Consider the following 20,698-nt stretch of genomic DNA (forward strand, 5'->3'; position numbering starts at 1 on the left):
ACTTTTTTTTTTCCAGTGGCCAGAGCAGAGTTTGCTATGACTATCCGCCAAGGACCTCTAGTCTCTCATCTGTCTTGAATGTCCCTTTCATTGTTACGCTCTGGCATTCATCCCACATGGCTAAGACTACTGCAGCAGTGATCTAACAAACATAGTGCAGTTGTGTAAGCAAACTTTATAACAGCAGATGTTCTAATACATCACTGTTGCAGCACAAACACCCAACCTCCTTCTTCCATGTTGTTTGCTAGGGTTGGGCCGGGGCCCCTATTTTCCCCTCTTCTCTTAGTACATATTTTATAGCAGGGCTATAGCATCCCTTTTTTTCTGAGGTAAGAAAGCTTTCATTTTTAGTCTGTTTTATACAGACTAGTCATTAAGCTCTAAAGATAGTATGGCAGTCTGGAGGGTGCCCTAAAAGTGTGGAAGCGGTCCTGATGTCTGATCCTTGGCAGGATATGTTCCATATAGCTTTGTCTGGTATTCCTGATGTCTGATCCTTGGCAGGATATGTTCCATATAGCTTTGTCTGGTATTCCTGATGTCTGATCCTTGGCAGGATATGTTCCATATAGCTTTGTCTGGTATTCCTGATGTCTGATCCTTGGCAGGATATGTTCCATATAGCTTTGTCTGGTATTCCTGATGTCTGATCCTTGGCAGGATATGTTCCATATAGCTTTGTCTGGTATTCCTGATGTCTGATCCTTGGCAGGATATGTTCCATATAGCTTTGTCTGGTATTCCTGATGTCTGATCCTTGGCAGGATATGTTCCATATAGCTTTGTCTGGTATTCCTGATGTCTGATCCTTGGCAGGATATGTTCCATATAGCTTTGTCTGGTATTTGGAGCAGAGGTTAAGGCTGCGTGAGCTGTAGTTCCTGTGGTACAGGGTTTGTTTCCCTCAGCTCTTGTTTACCTACTGTGTGACCTTATGTCACTTAACCAGAAATTATTCCCTGGTCACCCCCTAAAAAGGTACTGTGGGCCAATCTAGTTAACAAAGAGGTTTATTATTATTAATATTTAGGCTACTACAACAGAGCTCTACTTGAATATCTATTGTTATGGCAAGTTTACTTACACAACTGCACTTTCTGCTTAACATTTACTTAAGCAGTCAAGAAACTGTTAAAAGACGAGGACATTTTCAACAGTTTATTCTGATGATAATATTATAAATTGCTGGCTGGCAGTTTAATATCAGTTCCATATGCTGAAAACGGTGGCAAGATAGCATCTTACCTTTTTCAGCTCCAACCCTGGTATAGGGTAGATGGGGGGGAAAACAGCACATACCATTACAGTAAGTCATGGGCTAGATAGACAGACATATAGATAGATAGATAGATAGATAGATGGATGTACTTTGTGCAGAGAAATAGGTCAGAAACAGTCGAAGAAATTGTGTCCCAACATTCTCAGCATCAAACTGGCATCTCTAACTGGATTCCAGCCCCAGTCTTACCTGAGAACAGTAACAAAATCACACAGCCCTTTTGCTTCAGCTTTTGGCAACAAACTGCGCTTTTATGCATTTATGACATTTCATGCACATGAAGTACTGCAGTGCGGTGTTGACCTTGATTTTTTTGTTTTTATGCTGACTGCAATATTATGTTAGTAAGTATTTTAGTCAAGACTGCTGCATTGCTGATATCCATTAGACTGCATTGTTTCTGATACAGTTCTAGTAATTAGATTTAACCTTGGGGTAAAAATGTGCTGCAACATGTTTTAAAGAATTGATAGTGTTGTTTACCAAACACTTTTTGGTAAAAATGCATTGACAATTACAACAGAGGAACTTGTTTGTTTGGTATTACAACAAGGTTAGGCATGGATCCAATTAGGTGATTCTCACTTTGTAGAATACCGCAGAATTATTTCTATTAAAGCACTGTGCTGACAGCTCATGGAAAGAGAATTTCAATTGGATTTAACCTGTGCGTAATCATTTCCTGTTGAGAATTTCTGTGTGTGTGTGTGTGTGTGTGTGTGTGTGTGTGCATGTGTGTGTGTGCGTGTGTGCGTGTGTGCGTGTGTGTGTTGTGTGTGTGTCTGTGTGTGTGTTGAGGGGGGGGGGTGAGAAAATTCTGTGTATTACACTGATAAAGAATAGCCCCTATGCATTTACTAGGCATATGCAGCTCAGGAAACCATTAATGAGCCTAGCCTACATTCCTAATTTTCCCAAAGCACAGTAGGCAAATGAAGGCTCGGGAAATCAAACCTGGTACCACAGGAAACTTATTAATAACTTGTAGTCTTAATACTCCTAACCAGCTGCATTACCCCTAGGGAACATGAACTTAAAACCTTCATCACCCGTATTGTCCAGATCACTTCATTTCTATGTTGAGCTACAAATAAGAGATATATTTGACGGAAGAGGGCAGAACAGTAGGAAAAGTAGTCCTAGTGAATATTTGAGATATGCCTTCCAGTGGTCTGCAGAATGTCCTCTTTAGACAACATAACATAAATGATGTAGAGTTGCTACTGGTAAACTCTCCTATTCTCCCGTTGTCAGGTTGTAAATTCCGATGAGTGGCACGTATACAGAATGAATTTTCATTTTTTTACAGTAGTGTTGCACTGCATGTTTTCTGTTGTAGTATTTGTTTTCATTATCCTTTGAAACATTTGCACTTATTAATGCATGCAAGGCATTGAACCAAGGCGTCTTACAGCTGTATATGTACCACAGACTTAATACTGCTACACTGGTAAAATATTTATTTTTATTAAAAGAATGACATTGTACTTTGTGTGAGCCATAACTTTTTTTTGTCCCAGAGAAAGATGGAAGCACTTTTGCACTGGTAATGTAGTTAATACTGTGAAATCTTTGCTTTCAGGCTATGGATTTGATGTAGTTAATACTGTGAAATCTTTGCTTTCAGGCTATGGATTTGATGTAGTTAATACTGTGAAATCTTTGCTTTCAGGCTATGGATTTGATGTAGTTAATACTGTGAAATCTTTGCTTTCAGGCTATGGATTTGATGTAGTTAATACTGTGAAATCTTTGCTTTCAGGCTATGGATTTGATGTAGTTAATACTGTGAAATCTTTGCTTTCAGGCTATGGATTTGATGTAGTTAATAGTGTGAAATATTTGCTTTCAGGCTATGGATTTGTGGATTTTGACAGCCCAGCAGCAGCACAGAAAGCTGTTTCTGCACTGAAAGCAAGTGGAATTCAAGCTCAGATGGCCAAGGTAGGTGAATATGTTTTTGCCAGCGCATGAGATGTGCTATTAGTTACGTCCCCTTTTTAGCTGGTGGTAGTTTAAGGACTCATGGCTGTTCCTGCATGCTGATTCTGAAGTGTTCTTCCTGACTGGTAATCTTGGGTTAGTCAAGTTCATCCCACTGTCTAGGTACACACTAAATGTAGCCAAATGAGTTTGAGGGCTTTAAGTTCATTGTGGTTTGCATGTTTAAAGTAACAGATTGTTGGTGGGGCAGTCATTGGAGGAGAAGGGGGTGATTACTGACATGTACGAAGGTGAAGATTGTACATAAGTCGCTGCAAAGTGAAGTTGTAGAGAACACTACAGTGAGAACAAGAATATAACTGAAAATGAAATGTTTGGCACAAAAGGGACATAAAGACGTAGAAATGTTTTTGTTTTGCTTTGTGCTTGCAGAGAGAGCTTACATGAAAATGTGCCATCAGAAAAAGAAAGCCTACTCACTACTTCTCCGGAGAGAGGTCATGTAGATAGTTTTATCCTGCACCCTTGATGGTTCCTTTTAAACAGAGGCTTGCCATCATTAAGTGCAGGTTTTGATTTCTCTCTCTAAAGTGGTATATGAAGGAGCCTGTCACATGTAGATGGGAGCAGAGCTCCAAAAAAGTGGATACCACCACATTTGTACACTGCTTACTACAGCAAATACTGTTCAGAATTAAGGAGGCATTGTATTCTGGTGCAACCAAAGTGTTCTATGTTTAGAGTCATTGCTTTTTCTTTTTATACCATTACAGTACTCTGTTAAATCCCATTTTGTTTTCTGTAGTGTATTTTGAAATTGTGAAGGTAAATTAGTCCTGGTCTGCTAGCATATTTGGAAAATTGTTGGTGTTTGTTTAGGATTTATCTGAAAAATAAAGTATGGTCTTCCTAAATTAATATGAAAAATATGTTGTATTACTAAACATGCACTTCTTATGTTGACCTTTCCAGATGCGTGTACACATCTGATAGTTATGCTTTTCCCCCTCACTTTTTATCATGAGATTACAAGTGCGCGTTTAAAAGTGGGGAGTTAAGTAATTTAGTGGACGAACATTTGACCAACTGTGTACTTTTGGATTCTTTAACCCCCCCCCCCCCAAAAAAAAAAACAAAGAAAAACAAAAGCCACAACTTTGACTTGAGAAGATTGTTCTTACCCCAAGGTGCAGAGACCCACAGTTTGACATGCATGAGAGATACACAGCCTCTCATGGAGGACATAAGACATTTATCTGAATCAGTTAGTGATTACTGTTTATTTATTTTTTTTTGAGTACTGACCCCACCCCCTGCCTGCTGGCAGTCAAGACTCTCCCTACTGGGTGTGCATCCCTTCCCCAGTTGTAGGGAGTCTCTTAAGAGCCACTGGGGCAAAAGTCATCTGGAGGGGGTGTTATACATGCAGACTTCAGGATTGTTTGTGCCTTCATCTGGATCCTGGCTTTGAGGGCATTATGAATGACCTAACCCCTTCTCTGGTGGTGATGTAAGCCTGTGCATCACTACAGAGACGGACTATGACCCTCTGTCCATGTATGCATGCTTCTTCTCTACGTGTGCTGCCAAGAGCTACCATCGCCAGTTTGGGCAGTCACATCCGTTTCCTCCCTGCACTGGATTCCATTTCCTGACATACCTTTCCCGTAAATGGATGTTGTGTCAGAAGAGCAGGTATGCAAGCTGTCTAGGTCCATCTTTCCTTCCCGCCAGGGTGGCTTCATCTATTCTTACCGCCTTTGTCATTAAGCACACAAACTGCTCATCAGACTTGGGTCACCTGGGCCATAATCTGGGATTTATCCTTCTACGACACCAGCACAGGCAGGAATTGGTATTTTTTATTAAAAGTCAATTCAGGAAGATGCAGTTTGGTCAAGTGTCCTTCATCCTAACAAAATGTTATGCTACAGACTCTAGGTGTCTAGGTTTGAGGCCCAGGGAAGATCTTGAGTATGAAGTAAAGTCATTTGGGGAGACATCAGAGCATCTACTGCACAAAGTCATATCTTCTTTGCATATGTTGGGGTATCAGTTGGTGATCACTTTTTAAAATATTGCACAGTAATGTATTAGGAAGGTTGTTATTGTTAACATTTATTAGGCAGTATTTACTTGTTTAGAGTAAATGAAAGGCTGAGGTAATAACTTTATGTATCTAATTCAGTACTATGTATTTATGTCATTTGTTTTTCTTCATATGTATACTGATGTATGTCTGCATTACTGTTTGACCCAGTTCATGACTGAAAATGATCCAGTGTTTAGGAACAGTTAATTTACCCAGTTAACAAAGGAACTAAGCGAATAAGATATTTGGATAGTAATATGCATATAGATGGAGTCATTATAGTGATGGAGGCTGATGAAAAGGATTATGGGTATCAAAGATGGCTTATTTTTGAGAGATTTGCCCTCCTACCAGCACACTGCAGCCGATCACTGGAGATTAGAGAACTAATGCTAACTCTGGATTGCAGATTTGGGTAGCGCTGCTCTCCCACACATCTATTTGAGGTACTATGGAGAACAGTTCTGGTGTAGTTCTGGTTTGGGGATTTTTTCCATGTGAGTGATTGAATTTTGTACTGTGAAATCCAGAAAATTAGGCACATGGGCTTTGAAGGCATGCAAAGCTTTGGATGCCGTAGCACTGGATGTGAGTAATCAAACACAAGAGATGATGCAATAAATATTTTTAATCAGCTTTTAAGGTTGCAAAGCCCCAAGATCAGTAGCAGTGCCCTTATGCCTCTACAAATATGCATTCAAATTATGTAATGCTTTTAATATTTTTAAAGACCTTTATTAAATTTTAAGATGTAGGCAATTACAGAAAAGAAAAAAAAATGTAAACATTTTTTACATACATTATAGATCACATATTTTTATCTTTTCCATATCTGTCATCAGTCCCACATTACATAATTTACTCATTTCCTGGTTTCCCTTAAACCTCATTGCTCCGCCTCCTGAACATTACTATGTATGTATTCTTCCTACAGTTTCCATTTATTTTCATGTAATTTGCTCCTTCCCTTTTCTAAAGATCCTTCTTCCATTTCTTTGATGTCTAATAATGTTCCGAACTTTAAATGCGGTTAGTTTAGACTTTGATTTTCACTTTCTAGTAATCGCTTTCTTGTCAGCCAACATAATTAAGGCCTTATGTTTAGGCAATTCAGATTCTGTGTCCCAGCTCAAAAGAATTATTTCCGTAGTTACAGCCGTCTGTTCACCCAATATTTCTGACAGAGTACGCTGTGGGGAATTTGTAAAATCTGCTAACTCATTACACTCCCAAAACATACAATGTCCTTCATGTTGCAATATTCATACTGTGGGATTCTCCACCTCAGGCGACCCGAATGTCGGCTTCTATACAAAAGCTTTCAGCCTGGTTGCTGTAAGTGCATGGAACGTCACACTTAGAGCCATAAACCAGGGGCCTTAAATGTGAAGTCTGCATGCACAGACCTCAGAATTCAATCAAGACTCAATCAAGACGTTTAAAGCTAAGTACACTGTTTGGGATTTCTTACTTATTTTGTTGATTGAAGCTTGGATGTCCTTCAAGGATGCATCTGCAGTCATTACAAATGGGTTGTCCTGTCGTCAGGCAGCCCTTCGGTCGGCCGGATTCCAAAGTCTGGGTCTGGCTTCGGCTGGTGTCGCACTTCACCCGACGTCATAGCTGCAGTTCTTCGGGTATAAAGGCATCAGCCGACGCCATTTTCCCCAGTCTTTCTTGCCACGTGGCGCCCGAAGCAGAAGCTGTTCGCAAGTGCCGGTCGGTCAGATCCAGAGATTACTACTACCGAATACTACTTCGAAGACTTCTAAAAAGCTAAGTACCCCGTTGGGGACTCTTTCTTTTTGTCCCTAAAACCCTTAGAATCCGCTTGGCTGCCCTTAACCTGTATTTAGAAAATCAGTGGCTTAAAAAACTAGCCCTTAGGATGGATCTAAAATTGGCTGATCTGATAGAACCGCCAAAGAAAAAGACCAAAGTTTCACGGCCTATCACCTCTGCCTCTCCGTTATCCGACCCCCCCCCCTTCCCGCCAACTGCCGATATAGGGATTGTGGGATGCCGGGAACACAACCATACTTCCTGTGCCATCTGACAATCTTTTGTCCCTAAAACCCTTAGAATCCGCTTGGCTGCCCTTAACCTGTATTTAGTAAATCATAGCTTAAAAAACTAGCCCTTAGGATGGATCCAGAATTGGCTGATCTGATAGAACCGCCAAAGAAAAAGACTGAAATTTCACGGCCTATCACCACTGCCTCTCTGTCATCTGACCCCCCCCCCGCCGACCGCTGATATAGGGATTGTGGGATGCCCACTAGAGCCTTCCACTTCCCTCAAGATAGCCGTACTTGAAGCACCATCTGGCATGTCCACAGAGATATCTCAGGCGTTGTTTTCTCCCAATGTCAGGGAGAACCAGGTTCTACTGGACGCCCTTCAGGATCTTATGAACCTAAGGCTCCTTCAGCAGCTAAGACCCTTGAGCCTAGGCATACCCTGCCTCCAAAAACTGCTCCTTCTAAAAGAAAACAAAAAACTAAGCATTTATCTAGCCTGTCTGATAGTCAACCTGACTGGCAGTCTTTTACTCAATCACTGATGCAGGCCTTCATGGCCCTAAGGCCTACACCATCATCAGCCCCCTCCATTCCTTTGTTCAGTCCAAGGCCTATCTCTGCTGCCTCGCTCTTTCCTACCCCTTAGGAAGAAGATGTGAAGAGGCCCTATCATCTGGTTCTGAGGAGTCTATCTCCTATGCTTCACAAATAGCCTGATCCCTGGAATCCCAAATCCTGGTCACGGACTCTCCAATAAGTGTACAAGAACCTCAGATTCAGCAAGTATTTATTCCATAAATGAACAATAAGACAAACAGCAGCACAGGACTCCAGTAACTGACAGCACAAAATAATTGATATGAAAACGGTTAAGTGCTTTCACCCACTCGTATGGTGGGCTTCATCAGAACATCTTATTTGTGTTAAGTTTCGCATTTTGTTTAAAATTAGGCGCCAAAAAATAATGGATACAAAGTGAAACTATGTATCCATTACTAAAAACACGCCTCTTAAAGCAACAACAAGCATAAATAATGTATCCTTCGTATAAACCTACATATAAAAAAAAAAAGTTTCACTTTGGTAACATCTGATACTACTTGTTTGATTGTAAATCATAATTCATTACAATAAAAATATAGCAGACATACAAAAATGGGCATTGAACTCAAATAAAAATATCTCTTGTTAAATGTGTTCAGAATTCACCACTGTAATTTATCATACTTGTCACATCACTTGAATTCACCTTAAAAGTATATTGTATTGCTAAATTGCTAAAACTCTGTATACCAGTAATTGAGTGTATCCGATTTAGGAATAACCATGAAAGCTTAAATAAAATAAAATACATTACAAGTTCAGTACATATATAGGCTCTATCCTAATGCTAAATCAACCAGAAACACTCCAAAAAAATTGATTTATTAAAAATTTAATTTGAAATTCATATGTATAAAATATTGAATGTTGATATTTAAAACTGTAGTTACGAATGCGTAAATGTACAGACTGAAGCTGATGACCCCCTTTATAAATGTCCTGATATTCAGTATATAAATATCTTCATCCTTTTGGCTCCCAAATTCAACTTGTATTTGTTTATTTGTACTAAGGGTTTGTATTTAAGTCTTCTCCAGGATGGGTTTACATGAAATGTACTCATTGAGTCCTGGTGGAGTGGTGGCATCTAGATAAAGTTGCCACCAAACCTCTTTGAAACTCAATAAAGTTTTATAGTCACCACCTCTTGGATCCACTGAGATAATTTCCAAAATGGCAAATTTAAACTTGTCTACCACCCATCTTTTCAGTATGCCTATATAAGGCATTTGTAAGATCTTTCTTCTTAATACAATAGGTGTGATCATATATACGCTGACTGAGACACCGCTCCGTTTTGCCTATATAGAAACTTGTACATTCACAACAATTGGCCAAATAAATGAGCATTTTCGTTCTACAATTCCCATATTTAAATTTGACTAATGATTGTGATTCATTCTGGAGGTCCGCGGTGGTGGTGCTGCGGTAGCGTTGTCGCCTCACAGTAAGACGCTGTCCGGTTCAATTCTCAGCTAGAGCGTCTTCTGCGTGGAGACATGCGTGAATGGGCGTACCTTCATTGAAGTTTGTGCGTCAGGGCTGGTAACTCGGCACGTAAAAATCAACTACCAATCATTAGCGGACCGGAGTTCTGCTGTGGCGACCCCTAACCGGGAAAAGCCGAAAGACACAAACATTGTGATTCTTTCTGGATAATCAATTTCTTATCTTCTAATATATACTTGCTTTGATTGCATGTTCCACATTTTGAAGTATGGGGAAAATTACCTGACCTTTGATCTCCACTCACTATCCTAGGAACCAATAAATTCTTTATGTTCCTTCACATTTTGTAAACAATTCTTAGTTTGCTCCCCATTACTTCCACTGACTTGGAATCATGGGAAATCAAATACCAACATTTGTTGATTATTTTAACTATCTTGTATACAACTGGACTATATAGTAGTATTAGAGATCTTTGATGGCAAATTGTCACATTTTCACATTTGTTACCCGATTTCATCAAATGTTTAGTTTTAAATCCTGTTCCTAATAACGGTTTGTATTTAATACCCCATTCTTGAATTACATATTGTCCAATTTCTGTTAATATTTTTGGTGGATAGCCTCTCTCTAAAAATAACTTGGTAATAAATTAAATTTCCTCAGCCAGTATCTTTGGATCTGATACGGGCAGCCCGTATGACCTGCCCTTTGTAAATATTATGTTTCATATTAAGTGGATGACAGCTACTGTATTCCAAATAGTCATTTGTAAAAGTCTTCTTCCTATGTATCCTAGAATGAAAGTTGCCATTGTACTTATAAATATATGTATCCAGATACGCTATACCTTCAGTATTGTAAGTATATATAAATTTGAGGTATTCGCTTGTAGTATTTAAGAATTGTAAAAATGTGGCTAATTTTTCTTCACTGTCATCCCATAAGATGTAAATGTCATCCAGAAATCTCGAATAATGCTTGACACTCTTGAAGAATTCACTAGGAAATAATGAGGACTGCTCCCAATCCAGCATGACCAGGTTGGCGAAGATGGGAGCACAAACTGCTCCCATAGCTACCCCCCTCGTCTGCTTGAAGTACTCACCCTCAAAGCATATAAAATTATTGTCTAAAACAATAGACGTCAGTTCCACAATAAGGCGTGTCTCTTCCCAACTAAAATCAGTATATTTCATAATACTATTACAGAATGCCTCTAAACCAGCCTGCTTGGGTATACATGAGAAAAGATCTATAACATCAGTGGTGACAAATATCAGGCCATCTTTACATACACCAGTTGGATATGTACCTTAAAATTCCCATGAATCTTTAACCATGTGAGGAATTCCACTGTATATATGTTTCAATTTTATATCTATGAATTTTCCCATAGGGAATGTTTTGAATTTGCTGCCTGATATAATCGGACGGAAAGGGGGGTCTGAAGTATCTTTGTGTATTTTAGGTATGCCAACAATTGTGGCCCATCTTGGATACTTAACTTTCAGAAAATTGCAAATCTCACTATTAATCCTACCATCGATATAGTATTCCTCAGTGTATGAATCTATCCTTCGTTAAGCTATATTAATTTCATTAATGGAGATGTTTTCATAATTGCCTGAATAATGTAAAATGTCATACATTTTCTTGGAATATTTTATACTGTCATATATAACAATACCGCCCCCCCCCCCCTTATCCGGTTTCATCACCCTAATGTTGGTATCATCCTGTAAGGCCTTAAGTGTCTTCCTTTCTACTTCTGTTAAATTACAAATATTTCCTTATTAACAGTACGAGATACTTGATAGATTTCTCTTGTCACAATTTTCTCATAAATATCCACTATAGAATGACTCGGTGGTATAAATGTACTTCTTTCCTTGAAAATGTTGTCTCTATTACTGTTATTAGTATCAAACAGATACTCGGTATTAATCTTGTCATTAAAAAATACCGGTAAATTCATCTTCCTAGTGAATTTCTTTAGTTCACACAAACAATCTACCACATCAAAGTGTGGATTGGGAATGTATTTAATGTGGGTGAAAGCGCTTAACAAGTTTTCATATCAATTATTTTGTGCTGTCAATTACTGGAGTCCTGTGCTGCTGTTTGTCTTATTGTTCGTTTATGGAATAAATACTTGCCGAATCTGAGGTGCTTGCACACTTATTGGAGAGTCCGTGACCAGGATTTTGGAGTTTAGTGTATTTTTGGTTGATCCCTGGAATATTATTCTCCAGATGAAGATACTATTGAAGGAGACTCCCCTCCAGAGGACATTACTTTTGATGAAACCATCACCAAAATGAAGGAATACTCTTTGAAGACTGCTTGGGGTGTAAAAATACATTTGCAGATACTTCCAAGCAAAAATCCTAAACCTTCTGGAGTTTTTTTTTTTTTTGCATACTTTGGAGCTGTACATGTGTCCACCCATTGTTCCCTTGTAAATTGCTTTTCTAGACTCTCTTCCCAAACTTTTCTAACCTCCTCTGATGGATTCTTATAATTACTGTGCATTGTTTTGTATGCCCTACTAATTATCCCTTGTAACAGCAGCTTCTGTTCTAAATTTAACTAAAAGCTACCAGAACAGGTCTTTCACTTGGGACTCTCCTATCCCTTTCTTTTTGCCTGCACTCTGATATCATTCCTTGGTGAGGAAGTCTGTCTCTAGCTTGCAGTGCGCATGCCCTCTTGATCTTATCTCTGTGTAGTTATTTGCTCCCAATACCTTGGTTCCTTTGCCAGTTTTCTCCATTAAGTTCCAGCCCCCTCTTGCCTATTTTCTGTACTCCTACTTGCAGTCATCCGTACTGGCAAAATCTCCTCTCTCCATTCTTGTGTTAGTTTTTAAGAGTACTTTCTGCTACTTTATGAATGTAGTATTCTCCTTAAGGATCTGCATTCAGCATCCTACTCTCTCCTTCTTGACCCCCCTCCACGATTCATTGTCATCCCTTTCCTCTTTGAATTGTAACATTCTGTTTGTTTATATAGATCAAGCTATCTATCTGTGCATATGCATATGTGGATATATAGGTATATGTATGTATTTGAGATTTAACTGTGCATTTGTAAAATATCCCTTCAAATCAGGTATTTCTAAACCACAATGTCCTATTAGAAGGATCAACTTATCCCACATAACTCTTTCCCGCTTCTCCTCTCAGATAAATTCCTTCAGTTCTTTATTAGTTATTGTTCAAAGCTTCTCCTGTGGTTGATAAAAAAACATGCCTGACCTGTGTGTAAAAACTAAAGGGACTAAAAACATTTTCACTGCTTGTATTTTATTATTCATCTCTATAAATGAGCTTCCACTTAGTCAGTTTTTGTATTGTATTTTTTTAGTCTCTTCCCATATATCTGAAGCTGCCTTAAACAAATCCTTTTTAATCCAAACAACAAAATACTTTATGTTGTCGTGTCTCTGTAAGTATGGACTTTGCTGACCCAATTTGTGTGTGGTTATAAATGCTTCTATTATTGAGCATTTAAAGTACGTCATACCCTTACTACTGACTCCTCTTGCTGTTTGTGTTCCCTGCATATAAAAGGACATTTTTTTCAGAATTGTTCAGTATGATACCATGAAAATGTTAGGGAATTGTAATGGAGTATCTGCATCAGCAGTGCCTGAAATGTTTTTATAGTTTGCTGCTGGCTTTTAAAGGCAGTGGCATGCATGCATTTTGAACTTTAATGAGTATTTTGTAATTTCAGTACGCTCAGTGACCGTCAGCTTTTCCTAAATCCAAATAAAGCAAAGCTGCTCTTATTTCTCCCCAAATCCCAAGTACACAGGTTCATAGGTGTGTACTAGGCCACTGGCCCTGGAGCCTTCCCAAGCCTAGCCCATAGAAGTGCCCTGGCATCATGCTGCCGTTAGTTCCCAGTGCCTCTATCAAGCAGAGTCACTGGAGTGATCCCCAGGGTGAACTTTCTATTTCTCATCCACTCCTCAAGATTTCTCTTGAAAAGGGCAAGTGTGATGCTCTGCTTGACATGTATGGGAAGGGTTTACTGTCATTTATTCAAAGTGAAGTCGGTTGATGTCACTTCGTTTGAAAATCAGAATGTCGACCGTAGGCAATGTCGAACACTGATATTGCCGAAATACACATCTGCCCCTATCTTGACCCATGTTAAAACCCATCCCTAGGTAGCAGTCGACATGTATTTCAGCAATTCTGGTGTTCAACATTGTGAATTTTGCACAATCTCTGTCGACCATGTGAACAGTCGACTGAGTACATTTCGGGTGTATGATAGTAAACCTATCGGAAGTCTATTCCAGAGCATGGGCAGTCTCTAGGTTATGAACCTGTCCCTCCAGCATGTTCTCTTGATTGTGGCAATGAGGTTGAGGTCCGTGGAGCATGTGGTGCGGAGGGATTGGGATTTCTTTAGGTGTAACATTTCTAACAGGGCTGGGTCAGACATGGCTTTGTAAGTCAAGCAGAGATTGCCTCTTAATGGCTGATATGAGACAGAAAAAAGCTGGAGTTTCTTGAGTCTGTCCATGTAGGGCATGTGTTTAAGGTCTAGGATCCTCTTTGTGAGGTAGTTTTGTGGCCTTTCCAGCTGTTGCAGATGTTTAGTGAGGTACATGCCAAATGAGGCTTTATACTCCATGACTGGTCTAATGAGGGAAGAGTAGACAGAGATATGATGACCTCTTTCTTCCTGGATGCAAAACCCTTGGTAATGAGATTTGCCACATAGAATGACTTTCTGACCACAGTGGCAATGTGGTGGTCAAAGGAGAGGTTGCGGTCAACCTGTGTCCCCAGATCTCTTATAACACCTACAGTGTTCAGTGGGATACCATCAATGTGGTAATTAATGGGAACTGAGTTTTTCCCAGAGGGAATGATGACGCATTTTTTGGCATTAAGCCTAAGACCATGGTTTCGACACCAGTCGTTGGTCTCAGTGAAGCCTTTCTGTAGGATGTCTGCATCACTTGGGGAGTTAATAATGTCTCCCAGCTTGCAATTGTCAGTGAACTTGGTCAGCCAGAGTCCCCCCATGTTGGTCTGGACTTCTGAGAAGTAGATACCAAACAGGAGAGGACCCAGGACCGATCCCTGTGGGACTCCACTCGTGACTGGTCGGCAGTCTGACTTGGAGTCTGCTACTTTCATATAAAAGACACCTTCAAAATATCCTCTCTCAACAATACTGAAATTGAAGTTTTACCTCGCATAAAGTTACTTGGTGTCATAATAAATGATCAACTGCAATTTGATCTTCATATTTAAAAGTGCATGGAAACAGCACACCAAAAACTGCGCATGCTCTATAGATCAAAAAATCCTTACCAACTCCTCAAGAGCTACTGCCAATAAATACCTCCTTCCTTCACTACTATATGCCTCACCCATTTTCACCAACATTCAGATTTCCCTAAGATCAAAATTTGAGCTTTGCTATAACAAAGTAGCTAAAGTTGAAGCCAGTCAGTCATACAACTCCCGCCACTTCTCCACCCTCACATGTTTAAACTGGCTTGAGTTACCTCACTACCTCAAGTTCACCCAACTCCTCCTTGCTCCTAAAATGGTATATAAATCCTCATCCTGCTCAGCAACCAGCACCATTCTTAATTACCTCCCTAATCACCCTCTTTGTCATCTGAGAAACACCGCTTTGAAGTCTGTAAACCAAAAATATCTATTGGTCACTACCTTTTGGAATGTACCTCACAAGACATCTGCAGCAGTTGGAAAGACCACAAAAGTACCTCACAAAGAGGATTACTGGCCTCAAACAAATGCCCTACACTGACCGCATCAAAAAACTCCAGCTTTACTCCGTAGCATATCGCCTACTCCGAGGTGATCTCTGCCTAACATGTAAAGCTATGTCAAACCCAGAGCTGTTGGACATGTTACAACTAAAGAAATCCAAATCCCTCCGAGCTACACGCTGTAGGCACCTAAACCTTGTCACTGCAATAAGCAGGACATGCTGGAGGGATAGATTCCTGTCCCAGAGACTTCCTATACTCTTGAACAAGCTACCCATCTATGTCAAGCAAAGTTCTTCATTAGCACTCTTCAAGAAAAATCAAGTCAAGTCAAGTCAAGTCAAAATTTATTTATATAGCACCTTACAGACAATAAATGCCACCAAAGTGCTTTACAAAACAATAATCAAAAGCAATAAATAACATATAACATAAAAATTAACTAAAAATAACAAATAACATAAAACAAAACAACATTAAAAATCATTTCACCTCATTAAAGTCCAATTCATAAAAATAAGTTTTAAGATTTTGCTTAAAAGTTGTCACAGAAGAAGACTGTCAAATGTATAATGGGAGCTCATTCCAAAGTTTTGGAGCTGCGACAGAAAAAGCTCTATCACCCCTCATCTTTAGTCGTGCCCGGGGAACCACAAGTAGGGACAGATCTTCTGACCGAAGTGTCCGATTGGGAACATAAGCATGGAGCATGTCTGCCAAATATACTGGCGCTAAACCATTTAAAGCCTTAAAGGCCAATAACAAGATTTTAAAACGAACCCTGAAAAAAACAGGTAACCAATGCAATACCGCCAATACAGGCATTACATGGTCAAACTTTCGTTTGCCCTCCAAGAATTTCCCAGCAGCATTTTGAACAAGCTGCAAACGGGCTAAAGCACCTTGACTCACTCTAAATAGAATAGAATTACAATAATCAAGGCGTGAAGTTATAAATGCATGTACAACAACTTCCAAATCACCTTTAGACAAAAATGGTTTTACCTTAGCCAAGCGTCTTAATTGATAAAAAGAGGATGACACCACCCCGTTTATATGTCCCCTAAAACAAAGATCTTTGTCCATCTTCACTCCCAGATTTACAACAGAATCCTTCAGATAAGAAGGATCTTGATGAGTGGATGGGAAATAGGAAATACACCCCGGGGATCACTTCTGTGTCTCTGCTAGACAGTGGCATAGGAAAATAACTTTCTTGGGTGGCGTAAGCTTTGGAACCTTGCTGGCTAGGCTTACATAGGCCCTTGGGCCGATAGCCTAGTACCTACCTATGAACCTATACTCCTAGTCAGTAGCCAAGGTCTGGCTTTCCCCTTTCCTTTAGGTTTACCCCGGGTATCACTTCTGCGTCACTGTTAGACAGAGGCACAGTATACTAACCTCGAAAAAGGGCATAGCAAAATTAATTTAAAATGGGTGGCGAAAGCCAAACACACTCTGGCTAGGCTTATAAATGCCCTAGGGCAGATAGCCTAGTATGAACCTATGAACAATATTTCTACAGATATTACAGCAATATTATGTAGTCAGGTATTCAGAAGATCTCTAAAGAGATGTCTCCTTAACTCCTGGCTTTGTACATGTCTTACACCAGGCTGACACTACCCGTTAATCCTTACTTGTTTTCCTTTCTCTCCCCTCTCTTCTGTCTTCCTGCCTTCCCTCTTCTCTCTTGCTATTCTTTTTCCCCTTTCCTTTCCTCCATTATCTTATTAGCCAAAGCACCAGATGTTCTTCGTGTTTCACTGTTGCAGTCCATTACATTTGGGAAATCTGCTGGCAGGTTGCCCTCAGTCTGCCCGATTATCAAAGTCTTGGGTCCTGCGTTGGTTGCTGTCCCTTCTTCCATGACGTCAGGTCGTCAGGGGTATAAAACATGCAGCCGACACCATTACATCAGTCTTTCTTGCCATGTGGTGCCCGAAGCAGAAGTAGTTTGCAAGTTCCGGTCGGCCGACTTTTGAAATTTTCGTTTTCGAGTTTTAGAACTGAAGTCTTCAACTAAAGCTAAGTACCCCATTGAGGAAACTTTTTCTTGCTCCTTACCGATATCAGTAAAAGTTAATAATTGCATTACTTGTGGAAAGCAAATACCTCATAAAGATTTTCATTCGTACTGTATTCCTTGCCTAGGCTCAGACCACGACATACCTTGCTGTCGGTTTTGTGCTTTATTTAATCAGCGCACTATCTGTCGTTGGCATATTTTCGCCTCTAAGTACTTCGGTTCTCAGGTTAATTATCCAGAAATGTCGTCGGTTAGCCATCTGACTACTGGGATTCAGAAAAAACGCAAAGATAAAGACAGAGACAGGCCGCCGAGGTCCAAAACTGCTGATGACGCTTCTCCTAAGCCAGTTGCCAGTACTCAGTGAGGCGCTTTCGCAGCCCCTGATACCTGCTACTTCTGATTCGCAGGCCTCTGCTGACACCCATTCAGAGTCTGGTATGCCGTGAGATGCTTCAACTATGGAACCCGCGGATGTCTCTACCTTGGATGGGTCCGGAGCCGCTGTGCAGGCACCGGCTTCTGAGGGTGTATTCAGGCCTACGGACTTGCATATTAAACCGATGCCTCCTTCTTTACTTAGGCCTAAATCTCGATCCTTGCCTAAAAAACCAACGCCCAGGCCACATGCTCCGGCCTCTATGCCTACAAAACAAATAAGAATGGCTGAAGATCTAATAACTCTAATCAGGGGTAGCCAGGCCAACCCCCCCCCCTTCTAAGAGGCCTAGGACTGAAGTTGATTATGAATCTTCTGATCAAGATTCTGTTTTTTCTGATTCTTCTGATGATCTGGATTTGCCCTTATCTACTTACAAGGATTCTGATGCAGTGGACTCCATTCCCTCTGCTTCCCCTCCTGAGGATTGTTCTTTTGGGGAAACCTTACATACTTTAAGGGAGCATTTCCACTGGGAAAGCCAGGATTTTTCTGATTCAAAAAAGAGGCTTAGGGATTTCCTTCTCCTACCTCAGCATAGGCCTTTAGCTATTCCTCCTGTACTAGACATTGTTGATGATGCTTTTTCGGAATCTAGTTTGGCCGCTGATTCCCTGCCACCTGCTCCCAGAAAACCTGACAGATACTACAGGGTCCCTGAGTCCCACAAGTTCCTTTTTAAAAATCCTATTGCAGATCCAGAGACTATTTCACAGGGGCCCAAGGGCATTAAGGCTTCTACTGCTAAAAATCCTACCCCTTCTGATAGAGACTCCAGGGCGCTGGAAAGATGGGGTAAGAAGGTTTACACTTCTGCAACCTTGGCCATTAGGGCTTTAAACTGACAGTTTCATATGTTAAAGCATCAGCAACATGTTATTGGACCGCTTAAACAGAAAATGATGTTGATTCCTGACTGTGTGGAAAGTAAAGAATTACTGGATTTAATGCATTCTGCTGAACAAGTTGGAAAACATACTTTGCAATGTGGTTTTGATCATTAGAGGCCTCTTGCAGGGCTGCTTTTACTGGGTCTGTGCTCAGAAGGCATGCTTGGCTTAAGGAGCAATCTTTGCCTAATCATGTTGAAGCTAAATTATTGGATGCTCCTTTAAATCAGGACCGCCTGTTTGGCAACAAAGCTGAGGAAGTTCTTAAAAAGATGGAAGATAAAGCTAAATCTATGCAAACTGTTAAAGATTTTTTTACAAGTTCAGCCTCCTAGATTTAGTAGGCACTGGTCATTTAAGAAATGGTCCTTTCCAGCCCCTTCCAGGTCTTCTCAAGCCAAACCCAGACACAGCAAAAAACCCAGGCTTCAGTCCCAACGGACACACAGAATTAAGTAGTGGGAGGCCTCCACTTCCAAATCTGGGAATAATAAGACTCCCCCCTATGGTAAACTGTATCAATAACTTCCTTTTAAAATTTCCAACCACTTATCAACTGATTGCTCCTTTGGGGGGGGGGGGGGGGAAGATTGCTCTTCATGCAATGAATTGTGAACTCATTACCCAGGACAAATGGGTTTTAAATATAGTGTCCCAGGAATACAGATTCCACTTCCACACGTTGCCAACACTAAGCGGATGGCTGGACCTACCCCCAAATCAGTGAGCAGAGGCCCAAAAACAAGTACTTTCTCTCTTAAGCATGGAGGTTATTCAACTGGTACCAGAAGAGGAAAAGGGACAAGGTTTCTACTCAAGACTTTTCCTGGTACCCAGAAAAGACAATTCATGGCATCCTATCCTGGACCTGTCTACTCTAAACACCTTTTTGGAGATTCCAAAATTCAAAATGCTGACTCTTCACCAATTACTTTCTATGCTAGGCAAAGATGCCCGGTTGGCAACACTAGATTTAAAAGAAGCATACCTGCACATTCCAATCAGGGAATCTTGCAGAAGATACCTATGCTTTAAAGCAGGCTACATGCAGTATCAGTTCTCTGCACTGCCCTTTGACTTATCTACTGCGCCCGGGATATTTACAAAGTCCCTACCTCCAGTTATTGCATTTTGCAGGCAAAGAAATGTTCAAATATCAACCAAAGAAACTTTTGACTTCTTGACTTCTTGACTTGTAAATGAAAACCAAACCGGCTCCAAGAGAACTTGATACTTTAATGGGCCAAACACTCGAAACAAACAACAAATAAAAACAAATAAAAGTACTGTCACTAAGAGCTTTCACCCATGTAAAAAATCCTCCAAAGCTAGTTAGGAAAACAAGATCGCCACTGATTCTATAGACAACCACAAAACATTCTATACCTATGTCAAGAATCTGAATGGCAATACTCAGATGTGCTCTGAGTTACAGCACAATGGCACTAAATATACAGAACCAACTGATATTGCCAACATCCAGGCACATACGTTCAGTGCTAACATTACCCCCCTTATCCCCTAAAGGGCCCATCTCTGTACCAGAATAATGCAAAGTTCCTGTAATCACGGCTGCACAGGCAAAAACCACACTCTTCAAAGCCAAGAACACAGCATCTTTGGGACCAGACAACATCCCAGGCTGCGTTCTACATGATCTACAGAATGAACTGGCACCCCACCCAAGCACTATGTTCAACCATAGCCTCACATCAGACTTTGTGCCCACTGAATGGCGCACAGCAACGGTTATCCCACTCCACAAAGGGGGAGCCAACAAGGACCCCAGGAACTACTGCCCCATTAGCCTAACGAGCCTGGTCTTCAAGGCCATGGAACGTATCATCATGGAACTTGTAAACAAAGACATTGGTAATCTCCAAAATCTGGACCCCACCCAGTTTGGGTTATTAAAAGGCAGATCATGTCTGCTAAACCTGACTGACTTCTTTGAAGCAGTCACCAAAGCCGTAGACAAAGGTAAGGTTGTTCAGACAGCCTATCTAGATCTCGCCAAGGCTTTTGACACCATCCCCCACTCTGGAATTATAGATAAACTCACTATACTAGGTATAAATCCCTATGTCACAAGATGGGTTTCCATCTGACTGACTGACACAACCCACACTGTGAAAGTAGCAGACTCCAATTCCGACTTCAGACCAGTGACAAGTGGAGT

At 40.5% G+C, this 20,698-nt stretch overlaps 1 protein-coding gene across 14 annotated transcripts in view; it reads left to right on the forward strand.

Moving 5' to 3' along the window:
• Window positions 1-20,698, forward strand: part of RBMS1 (RNA binding motif single stranded interacting protein 1) — a 1,922,565-nt gene that overhangs the window by 985,136 nt on the left and 916,731 nt on the right. For all 14 annotated transcript variants that reach the window (XM_044074729.1, XM_044074739.1, XM_044074730.1 and 11 more), the window contains one exon: window positions 3,135-3,226. In XM_044074729.1, coding sequence (XP_043930664.1) covers window positions 3,135-3,226 — 92 coding nt within the window. The remainder of the gene's footprint in view (window positions 1-3,134; window positions 3,227-20,698) is intronic.

This window comes from Protopterus annectens, chromosome 6.part0 (assembly GCF_019279795.1).
Source record: "Protopterus annectens isolate FY-2018-M chromosome 6.part0, PAN1.0, whole genome shotgun sequence".
Taxonomy (NCBI): Eukaryota; Metazoa; Chordata; order Ceratodontiformes; family Protopteridae; genus Protopterus; species Protopterus annectens.